Raw genomic sequence first — 12,006 nt, 5'->3', positions numbered from 1 at the left:
ATTCCTACTCTGCTTTCTGTCCGCCAACCAGTTCTCTATCCAAGTCAATACCTTGCCCCCAATCCCATGTGCCTTAACTTTACACGCTAATCTCTTATGCGGGACATTATCGAAAGCCTTTTGAAAGTCCAAATACACCACATCTACTGGTTCTCCCTTATCTATTTTCCCAGTTACATCCTCAAAAAATTCCAGTAGATCAGTCAAGCACGATTTACCTTTTGTAAATCCATGTTGACTTTGTCCGATCCTGTCACTGTTTTCCAAGTGCTCAGCTATTACATCCTTTATAATGGACTCTAGCATTTTCCCCACTACCGATGTCAGGCTTACCGGTCTGTAATTCCCCGCTATCTCTCTACCACCCTTTTTGAATAGTGGGGTAACATTAGCTACCCTCCAATCCATGGGTACAGTTCCAGATTCCAGCGAATTTTGGAAGATGATCAGCAATGCATCTACTATTTCTAGGACCACCTCCTTAAGTATCCTAGGATGTAGATTATCAGGCCCTGGGGATTTATCGGCCTTCAATCCCGTCAATTTCCCTAACACCATTTCCCTACAAATACTGATTTCTTTCAGTTCCTCCCTTTCATCAGACCCTATGTTCTCCAACATCTCTGGGAGGTTTATTTAATTGACTATTTAAATTCCCCAGCACCATGGTGGGATTATAACTCATGTTGCCGAATCACTAGTTCAGGCCTCTGGATTACTAATCCAGTAACGTAACCACTACACTACCGTTCCCATAAAGGGCTCTGATCAGATTTGGGAGACTGAGCCAACGTGTGTCAAATATTGTTCAATATGGACAAACGCAAAGTGATGAGAGTGAGGAAAGGGAGCAAGATGTGGAAGGTAAGAGGAATGATAGACTACTAGTTATAACAGAGGTGTCTAGGGGTACTGATAAATTGCTCATTTACACTATCAGCACAGCATAAAACTGGGCAAAAAGGACATTAGCGTGTATAAGTGGAAGGATAGGACATATCTTTCACATGGAAGACTGTCATTTCTGATTGCTCTTTTGTAGAGGAGGGGCATTAAACTGATACTGGGATTAGATATCCAAGTTACAAGAAAACATGAAGGAAGCTGGAGAAAAGGCTTTAACAAAGTTTTCAAGATTCTAAGGGATACAGACAAACTTAATGGGCTAAAAATTAAGTAGCGCTCCGGAAAAATTAACGCCCCGCGCCGGAAATTGAGTGGCTGCGCCTCAAGGGGGAAGCGACCCGCATCCCTCTCGGGGTGCTGCGAGTCAATATCGTGGTGCTATGTGCTGCAGCACTGCGCTAACGGGAGGCGCAAAGCAACACAATTTTCCCCCCAATTAATTTTTTGACACAACCAGGAATCATGGACTCTGAAGAGGGAAGGTGAAAATCAGTGTAGATTTAACTATTTTACACGGAGGATGGTGAATATCCCAGGCTGTCGAGAGAGACAGAGGCCCGGATATTTGCGGGGTGGCGGGGAGGGAGCGGAGGAGCGTGTTTGTGGGGGATCCTGGAAATGCCGGCAAACTGGAGGCCCTGCCGAACAGGACTTCATTAGCATTTTTTGACTACATTTCCCACCCGGCAGCCGACCAGAATAACAGGATGGCCAGTTTCCAGGCAGGAAAGATGGCGATAAAAGGCTACAAGTCATTGGGGCCAGGAAAGTTCACGGGGTTCAGTTGGACAGGCAATCGCAGGGTGGGGGGGGGAAACCAGGAAATATCACAGGTTTATGGTGGGGAGTGGGGGTTTGGCTTGAGGGGCGGGGGGGAAGCACTCCTGCTCCTTCTGGCCCACAAGCAGTGCTACAAAAAGCACTTACCTGCTGGATCTGGCTGCTCTGGCCTCCCTTTAACAGCATGGGTTTCCCGAGCCCTGGGAAACCTGTGCAGGAGGCCTCAAATTCAAATCGCTGGAAAAATATCAGGAACAGAGTCTTATTTGAGTATTATAATCAGACCCGCCTCTCCAGAGTGGGTTACTCAGACGTTCCGAAACCCACCACAGTTAAAGCGAAAGTTTGTTGAGGTCTGGTTTTGCAAATTTGCCGATTTAACCCTCCCACCACCGCCCCCCCTCCCCCAACTCTCACCTACCCTTCATGGGGGGGGGGGGGGGCAAGGGGTGTTAGAATTACCCCCAGAGCGTTAGCAAATTCCAGAGGGAATGGAACTTCCACCCGCCATTTTGACCGGACAGTGGTCCCATTCCAAATCCTGGCGTTGGGATCTGTCACCCCACTGGCTCATTGGAATCTCAAGAGTTGTACCCCCCAGCTCCTAGAGGGAGAGCAAGCGGCTGCTGGGACTGAAGAGGGAAGGCAGCAAAAAAGAAAAGTTACTTTGGTCGCTTTTAGGCCTACTTTAGGCCCTAAACAAAACTTAAGTCTGCTCCTAACAGCTGTAGGTCCTGTTGGTTACATGTGATGGGATTTCCGGGGTAGTCCAGGAATGCCTCCAAAGTACTGGCTGAATGCAAGTGTAAGTGCACCCACACCCCACCCCCTCACCCAACTACAATTTGCAGATTATTTTTGAATGGGGCAGAAATTGGACAGAACCAGACACGCTTGCTTTTTCTGACCGCCACATCAGATTTACATTGAGAAGGTGTGATTTTGATCTCTCCTGGAATATACTAACATATTGGGGGTGATTTTGCCAATGGGGGCGCGTTGGAGGCGGGGCTGCTGCTTGTCGGATTTTAGTCCCGCCTCCATCGATTTGTGGCCAACCCACGCTATTTTCCCTTGATTGACCTTGTTAAGCCCGGCCGGTGGGCTTAGCAGGCCAAGTAAGGGGAAGCCGGTTACAGAGAACGTCACCGTATGACGCTTTGTGAAGCTGTCAAACACTGACATTCTCTGTTGTTTGATGAGTCCTTGTATGCAAGACTCATCAAACCTATCTGCTGAGCAGAAATCAGATGGTTGTTGCATCGAAGAATGCAGCAGCCATCTGTCATCTCTGCCGGTGAGATGTGGGAGTCTCTGGTTCCCCAACTGTTGAAGCCTGCAGGAAGAAACAAAGGTAAGTAAACATTTTCTATCACTTTCCATTCACCTTACATACTTACCTCTCCACACTTGCAGGCATCACTTACCTCCACAGTGCACTTCTGCACCCCTCCGACCCCCGCAGACCCACTGCTCGCCTCGGTGACCCTGGCGGGCGTCGGGAAACTCGCGTCTCTGCTGGAAAAGTGGGGATAATCCTCAACTGCCTGTTAACTACCTGTTAACAGGCAGTTAAGTGGCTGTAATCCCCTTCCCACCTCCAGGAGACGAGAACCGGCGCAGGTCGGCTACCCGCCTCCTGAGAAGATGGCATAGAGGCGGGTTGGGTACCCGCCCCCAGATTCTGCCATTTTCCTGGCAGTCCCGCCTCCCCAGGGCTGGCAAAATCGCCCCCATTTTGTAAACTCTTGGGACCAGCCACATCAACTGCAATGGTCTTTTCCAGTCCAATACATTCTTCTAACTGGTAGAAAATTTCTAGCTTTCTTTTCAATTTTTGCAAAACAAGTAAAAGATACAAATTTTCCCCCAGTTAATTAACTAATTTTCACAAATAATTAAAACTATTATTGAGAAGAAAAAATATAAATGTTTAGAAGTTATTTTGGTTAAGCCTGTCGGCAGTAGATACAATATTTAATCAGATTTCTCTTACCCCCCTGAGGACTGGAGCCATTAAAAATTCCTTCTATGGTTTCACAAGTGTTCCCGTCACCACCACAGACTCGACAGCGATCCTCCTTTACATCCGAGCCCAAAGTATGATCACAGCCCACATGCTATATGGGAAGGAAGAGCAAAATGCCAGATTTGTCTGTTAAAACTAGAGTCTTACATAATACCTTTGCTATATTCAGATATTTTAACCCATCCCTTCTGAAATTTTCAAACAACCCAATGTCTTTTTTAGTAGAACCTTCCAATTGCCCTAATTCAAATAAAATTGTCTTTAATATCCTGCGATAAGACTTACATCATGAAATTTTAATGTTTGACATCGCATATTCAAAGAGAAACTGTGAAACAAACTAAACCAATCATATCGTGGCCGAGTTTCTCCTCCACAATGTCACCTAATTTTGGATGGGATTGTGGCAGAAAATGAGGGTTCCCACCGCCCCCCCCCCCCCCGCCATTGCCCATCACCCCACTTACTGCCGCTTCCCAGGACTTCCATGTGGAAGGTGGCAGTAACAGGAGGGAGAAGGCCTTGCAGTGATGTTGCCCTCCTCCAGCCTGGTCCCAAACAGTTCCCTGTTGAAGGACCCAGACTGGGCCAACGTCTTCAGTGGGCTGTGGTTCCAATCTTCAGGGCCTTGTGCCCCTATGACCTCTATCGCCAACTCTTCCGCTACTGCTGCAACATCCTTGCTGCAGCACTGATGACATTTACCTCTGCACTGGCGGACTCCCTTGTGGAAGCAGGACTCCTGCCAGGGGCCTGTCGCCCGTATGGAATGAACCTTGACCCAGGGAAATAGATTAAGGTTGGGGTGGATTTGAAGGGGCAGGCAGAAGTCCCACTCCACTGAAACTCTGCCCCGAAGAGGAGAATCCCAGCCTGTGTGTCCTTCTCAAGCTTGTTACCAGGGTGACCAAGTCAACAAACCTGCGCACATTGGCCCAGTAATTCGGGTCCCAACGCATGAGTAAGCACCGTGTACTCACGCGTGGGCCCGATGGAAGTGTCGGTTTTCAGCATGCACAGCGCATGCGCGGAAAACCGGCATTTCCTTTCCTCTGAACCAAGGGGTTCAGAGGTCGAACGCGTGCGCGCAGGAGTCTGCGCGTGCGCACTGAAATTCCTTTTTTTCTTTTACAGGGTTGCCCGTGCGATAAGGCCTCCAGTTTTTACGCGAGAAAAAAGCAGACGTAAGTGCTTAGTTTTAAAAGGTAAGTGGTCTATTAATTAAAGTTAGAATTTTTTTTCCATAGGTTTATTATTTTTAAAGACTTTACAGTAAGGTAAGTGTATTTTTAGACCCGATTTGTTAAAAAATTATTTTTTTCAAAAATTTTAATAATTGTTTAAATTAGTTTTTTACAGTTATTAATAGTTCATTTAACTAGTGGGATTTTTTCTAACTTTTATTTGAAGTTTAAGTACTGTTTTGGGTGCCCGGAGTTTTCATGAGTTTGACAGTTCTTACTATCAAACTCATGAATGAACTTTTGCAACCTCCGATTGGTTGCCCAGTGCTCACGTGATCCCAGCCGGCTCATCAAACTAACTACGCCGCTGGATCACGCAAGCACAGCGCGCCGGGAGCTGAACCGGGCCACTGACAGGAGATCCACGCAGGGCCAGGCTTCAACTGTCGGCGCGCTATGTAAGTGTAGGTCGGGGGCTTGCACCCGCGGGAAGCCCCCGACACCAATTTCTGGGCCATCGTGTTGGGACAGGCTTGATTCAAGACTTTTGGTTTCAGCTGGCTGCTTATCTCTCTTTGAATAATGATTGAGTTTTTAAAATGTCAGCGAGCAACATTACACATAATTTTTTGTCACATTATGTCCCTTTTTGAAAGCCCTTTATTTGTATCTAAGTTTTGCTTTCAAACCTTGACAAAGAATTAACAGAGAACAAAAGCTGAGAGTATATATTAGAAACAATTTTTCTAAAATGTCAGTTCAATTTTTTTTTCTAAAACCCACTTCACTTTCCTGACTTTTAATTGTAATTGTCTGAAAAGTAAGTAAGTATAGAGTAGCATGGTCTTTTATTCTTCATTTAACTTAATAGTAAATTGTTTAACAAAACTTCACTTCATAAAGTTAAATGCTCCATAGAAATTTGGTATTTAGTGGGGTAGTGGTAAAAATAAACATAAACTAATCTAGACTTAACTGAATAGCTTGTTAATTGTTGGCATGTGTCTGAGAAGCAGCCTCATATCATACCTTACATTCTCCATTGACACATATATCAAGTGAGTCCATACGACACAAGGTACCATCCACTACAGCTGCAGCACGCTCGGTGTAGAAATTGAAGCCCACGGCCAGACAGTTCAAAGCACAGGACTTCACGCCACCTATATTTAAAACAAAAAACGGGATTCATTTTACACCCAGAAAATGAAGAGAAGAAAAATCAGTGTGGCTAAATTCCTTACACAAATTTAGAATGTTTTTTTTTGGGGTGCAAGTGTAGAGTGGTTATGTTGCTAGATTAGTAATGCAGAGGTCTGGACTGATAATTCAGAGAATGGGAGTTTAAATTCCACCATGCCAGCTTGAGAATTTGAAATCAAGTTTAAAATAAAAATCTGGGGAAAAAAAGCTGGTATCAGCATAAGTGACCATGAAGCTGTCGGATTGCTGCAAAAACCCAACTGGTTCTCTACTGTTTTTTAGGGAAGGAAACTTGCCTAAATTTGACTCCAGTTCCATACCAAAGTGGTTGACTCTTAACTGCCCTCTCAAATAGCCGAGAAAGCCACTGAGCTGCATAAAACCACTACAAAGAGGGTAGCCCACCAATACTTTCTCAGGGCACCTAGGGATAGGCTATAAAGGCCAGATGTGCCAGCGATGCCCAATAAATAAAAGCTTCCAGAGCACTGTAGCCACGTTGCATGACTCTGTCCCTCAGGCATTTTTTATTTATTTAAATAGGGTACAGTAGTGTAGTGGTTGTGCGACTAGACTGATAACCCAGAGGCCTGGAGTACTAATGCAGAGAATTTAAGTTCAAATCTCACCATGGCAGTTTGAGAATTTGAATTCAGTTTTTTTTAATCTGGAAAAACTGGTATCTGTAAAAAGTAACTATTAAGATCTTGAATGGTCATAAAAAACCCAACTGGTTCACTAATGTCCTATAGGGAAGGCAACCTGCCGTCTTAATCTGAACTGGCCTGCTTATGACTCCAGTCCCACACCAACATGGTTGACTCTTAACTGCCTTTTCAAGTGGCCTAGCAAGTCACTCAGTTATATCAAACTAAGAAAGGGGCCCACCACCATCTTCCTAAGGCAACTAATGATGGACAATAATTCACCGGCCACATTCGAAACTTTTTTTTTAAACTGCAGACTCTTTGGAAGGGTGGCTGCATGATTGAGAATTTCAGGGTGGTAAAATGAGAAAAATGTGGTGATCCCCTCAGTATGTAAATAAAATGAGTGTGAAACACTGAAGTTCCGAACCCCCACAACCTGGGCCCTGCCTCTTAAAAAGCAACACCACTACAAAAGTGGCACTGCAGGTTGGGAGCGGTGGCTAGAAAACCAGGAGTGCCACAAGTGGCCATTTTGGTAAAGTTCTGAGTTCAGCCAATCGTTTATTTTCAAATAATTTGATCTGTGGCTTTGGCCACTTGAAAATTGGGAAAAGCTGGAATATTGCTCTAGGGGTTGAAACCTTGATTTTTGGAACCTGTCCCAATTGCCCCACGCCTAACAATGCCCTCTCCCTGTGGCATTCTCCTTTATCTCTGTTTTGAGGAGGGAGAACTTGAAGAAGAAATGAGGAAGGTCAGACTAGTCAGGCAACTACAAAATTTAGCCACGCCACTGTCTGTTGACCCAGGTGCTTCTGTTTGAACTTGCCAAGATCCCAATCCCTTAGAAGGATGTGCTTCCCATGGAAGAGTTGTGCAAGTCACTTGCTCTGGACCAGGAGCCTAGATTAACTGCACTGCTAGTGTCAGTGAATAACCAGTGACACTGAATATTACTTCACAGGCTCCTTTCAAACAACATTAGGTTATGCGTCACATCAGTCAATCACCTGCCCATCACTGCACAAAAGCAAGCTATGAATGTGATATTTTTTCACTTTGACACTGATCTTACCTCCATTGTATGGTTTCCAGCTGTAATACTTCCCACGAAATGCTATGTTATCAAAATCTGCACACTGCTTTTCTCTGAAGTCCTGAGACCCTGTTGGACAATCCTAAATAAAGCAGAGAAAGAAAAAGTGAAGCAATGTCAGAATGTAAAATTCAAAAAGGAGAAAATCAAGCTAAATGATAACATATTTCCTTTTCCATTTTAAATTGTAATTACAGGAAACTTTTTTTTATCCAGCACGGACGGGACCGACGTGGTGCCGGTTCATCAAAAATTCCAGATAACCGAATGCTATAGTAAAAGATACGGAGAGCTGACAGCTCCGTATAAAGCAACAAACCCACAAGTTCAGAACAATGGCCACAAGTTGCAAGTGTCTCTGTAGCTTAGCAACAGCTGCAGCCACACCCTTGCACAGCAACAGATGCAAGTCAATATGAAGTAAAACCTACTCCTGAATTTTGCCGGTTAACCGAGATTTCTGGTTATTTAGGTGCCGGTAAATCGAAAGTTTCCTGTACTCTCATTTTATATAAATTGTGATTACCCTCATTTTATAGAGAATATGTTGAAAGATTTTATAATTGCTTCACTATTGGAAGTTTGCTGTAGATTGACTAACATCATATTATTGAGTGTACAGCACTTGCCAAAGTTTGATTTTCGGTGCCAGACTGGGTGGTTTGGAAACTTTCACCGAGGAGAGCTTACTTTCTTTAATTTTGGCATCGTTTATATATTTATGTTGATATAAAGTTTCCTCAAATTGAATGGCGCCAGTTGTTTTGGAAATTGGTTTATCTCAACAAAGGAACTGTCAAAGAGTCAATACCTTCCGCCCATGACTAAATACTGACATTTTAAAATGAAGCCACAGGCAGTAAAATAACCTGAAACCTTAACAGACAGCCACTTTGCAGTTGATACCTACTGACCCTGATACCTACTGACCCTTGGGTTCTTGGATCAGGCTAGAATTAGATTCACTGGAATAACAACAGAAAATGCTGGAAAAACTCAGCAGGTCAGGCAACATCCGTGGAGAGAAATTTGAGTTGACGTTTCGGGTCGAACCCTTCTTCAAAACTGGAAAGAACAGAAACTAGATCGAAGGCAGGGCTGCGATCGGACAAAAGAATAAAAGAAACAAAAGAAGTAAAAGAGATTAGAAGTTAGACGAGATGGTAATAGGCTGAGATTAGGTGTAAAGTGTACTGGCAGGGCAAAAGATAGCTGCCAGGTGTGAGAGAGAAACAAAAGGAAAGGGGAGGGGGGGGAAAGGAGTGGAACAATTACAAGAGAAAATGAAATGGGGGCCGAGCTTATGATCTGAAATTGTTGAACTCGATATTGAGTCCGGAAGGCTGCAGAGTGCCTAATCGGAAGATGAGGTGCTGTTCCTCGAGTTTACGTTGAGCTTCCGTGGATTCCGTGGATTCACTGGGGTAGATTTTAAATTTTGTCTGATAGTGTAAAATGGGTGATAGCGAGTCGACAGCACGTTTTATCTCTCTCTTGATTATAATTTCAATTCACTTCAATGGAAATAACAATGGGGAGACATGTAAAACGAGCTGCCAACTCGTTATCACCGATTTTACACTGTTGCACAAAGTCAAAATCTACCCCATTATCTTTTGCGAGTAGAGCAATGTAATTTTTTTTGTCAATAAAACTCATTTAAAGGCAAGCCGTTGATAACTTGATTACACAAATGGGTGGTAGCTTACTTGTATTAAACAATTGGAACATGGCAAAGCTTCTCAGTACGCTGTTGTAACAAAGTCTGTGGACTCTGCTTTCATATCACTTAAAGTTGTAAAATAAAATTTTACATTTAAAAAATATTTTCCAAGGTATTGCAAGTGAATATAAAATTGTGGCCAGATAAAATAGAGATATTTATGCTGCATATAGGACCCTATAAACCAAACATTAAATAACATTAATTAACTCCTTAAACATAATTTGACTGAAATGTTAAGCACACTTTCTAATCAGTAGTGTACATTCCCATTGGGTAGGGACTGGTTTTATACAATTACTCCTGCTTAAAAGATAACTATGGCTGGAATTTTCCAATTCCACATTTGCCAGCCTACAATTTACTACCTATTAAACTGAAAGGGTGGAAAATCAAGGGCTGAGGAGCACAGAAGTGGTAAACCCCTGTCTTATATTACCATGTTGTTGCTCACAGTATGTCAGAGGATGCATTGTTTTATAATAAAAGCATCTTTTTATGTAATGCACAATGTTTTGCACAATATAGTTGATCTCCTGTGGTTTTATTCACAGACAAAAAATAGAAAATAATTTGTGCCTCTCTTTTCCTACAACTGTTCCTTTGCCTTCACCTCTACAATTCTCTCCTTCTCTCTCTCTCTCTATCTATTTCTCTGTTTGGCTATTTTAGTCTCTCTAAGATTTCGATAACACGGTCCCAGTTCTCCAATGTGAGGTACAGTAGCCTAGTGGTTATAATACTGGACAACTCAGAGGTCGTGAGTTTGAATCCCATCATGGCAGGTTGTAATAGTGAATTCAAAAAATCCTGGTAATTGTTGGGCTAGCCAGATTGGTGTAAAAACTCAACTGATTCACTAATGTCCTTCAAGAATGGGAACTTGCCACCCTTACCTGGCGTGGACTACATGTGATTCCAGTGTGGTTGTCTCTAAATGCCCTCATGATATTGGTGGAAGCAGAAGGGTTAATAGCTTTCAAAAAAGGAAGTGGATAAATATTGAAAAATAACATTTTAAAATGGTATGGGGAAAAGGCAGGGGAGCAAGATGAAATGGACAGCTCCTTCAAAGAGCCAGCAGAGGTTTGATGGCTAAATGGCCTGTAAAATTAATGATTCTAACTAAAAAGAACATAATAAAAGCAAGAGATGAAGAACAGATTCCACAACCTCAAACCCATCTTGAGGAAATACTGCACTAGAATTGGTCGACCCAAAGGAGAGGGTTATGCAGGAGGGTATTACACAGCTGGAAGCCTGGTTTTCCTCCTCCTAGTCATACATACACTCAGGCACTCCATCATTTACAAACTTACCATGCACCACAACATCAGGGCCTGCCATGTATTGACAACTCACCTTTGTTAGAAGAGGTGTGTTACTCATACCACTAATACTTTTTGTTCTGGTGTTCCCACTTGTGTCCCCGAGGACCAGGCAGACACAACCCCTGAAGATGCTGAGCATACCACTTCACAATATGCAGCAGCACTCACTCCGCCTGTGGTAAGCACTACTACAAGTGTTTCCTTCTAGGGGCATTAGATATATAGATTCAGGGGGGCGCACTAGTTAAAGCACACAGCATAAATGACAAGGAGCAAGTAGAAATGGCAACAGAGGATCAAGAAACTTGCTGAGTGAAGGACTAGCGTAAGGACACCCTCAGCTGTTGATGTTATCCAGGGTTCGCTACAAAAGAATCCTGCTTTCGGAGCATCATCAATTCATTTATGCAGAGCTCTGGGTTCTTGTGGTAATGTTCTAATTGATTTTGCAGGTACCTTGGGCTCCAATTTATGAGAGATTGTCTTGTTTGGATTCATTATACTGGGAAGTTGCTGCAGAATACACTTACGTGAAGCTTCAGTGACCTGAATGCAGCCCTATGTTTTTCTACCATACAGATCACAGGATATGCTGAGGAAATGCCTAGTAGTGGGCGAATGGAAGGCCAAGCAAGGTGAGATCTTGTCTGCGCGTAAAAAAGATTCTTCCGTATACAAGATCATTATCAGCTCAGTTATCTCCCATACAGAAACAGCAAACTTGGAAGAAGTTGATAGGGTTTCGATCACTATTCTCGGGTAAACCAAGCTATGCAAAGCAGCTTATGCACAAGGTAAACACAGATATTTTGAATCCTGTGCATTAGCATGCATACCCTGTGCCACATAGTGTGATGGAAGACGTAGTTAGAGAAGTACAGTGTATGCTGGACCAAGGAGTAATACAGCCATTTCAGAGCCTGTGGACATTGCTGGTGATGTTGGTTCCTAAGGAAGACAAGATCATGCAGTTCTGTGTAGATTACATGGAATAACATAGAAATTACATCCCTTTATGTGTGCTGAACAGCCTGTATTTGTGGTCAAATAGCCCTAATACCACGTGTCACCCCGCTCCCATATACCTTTATATCCCTTTCCTTC

The 12,006-nt window shown here is 43.4% G+C and overlaps 1 protein-coding gene across 1 annotated transcript in view; it reads right to left on the bottom strand.

Moving 5' to 3' along the window:
* The window catches only part of adamts10 (ADAM metallopeptidase with thrombospondin type 1 motif, 10), a 233,009-nt gene that overhangs the window by 55,177 nt on the left and 165,826 nt on the right, over positions 1 to 12,006 (bottom strand). The window contains exons 15-17 of the mRNA XM_086004738.1: positions 7,828 to 7,930; positions 5,929 to 6,062; positions 3,683 to 3,806 (exon numbers count right to left, since the gene is read on the bottom strand). Coding sequence (XP_085860864.1) covers positions 3,683 to 3,806; positions 5,929 to 6,062; positions 7,828 to 7,930 — 361 coding nt within the window. The remainder of the gene's footprint in view (positions 1 to 3,682; positions 3,807 to 5,928; positions 6,063 to 7,827; positions 7,931 to 12,006) is intronic.

Source organism: Somniosus microcephalus, chromosome 13, assembly GCF_052327205.1.
Source record: "Somniosus microcephalus isolate GS21.2 chromosome 13, FLI_Smic_1.0, whole genome shotgun sequence".
In the NCBI taxonomy this organism is placed as follows: Eukaryota; Metazoa; Chordata; class Chondrichthyes; order Squaliformes; family Somniosidae; genus Somniosus; species Somniosus microcephalus.
This window is presented reverse-complemented; position numbering and strand designations above follow the sequence as displayed.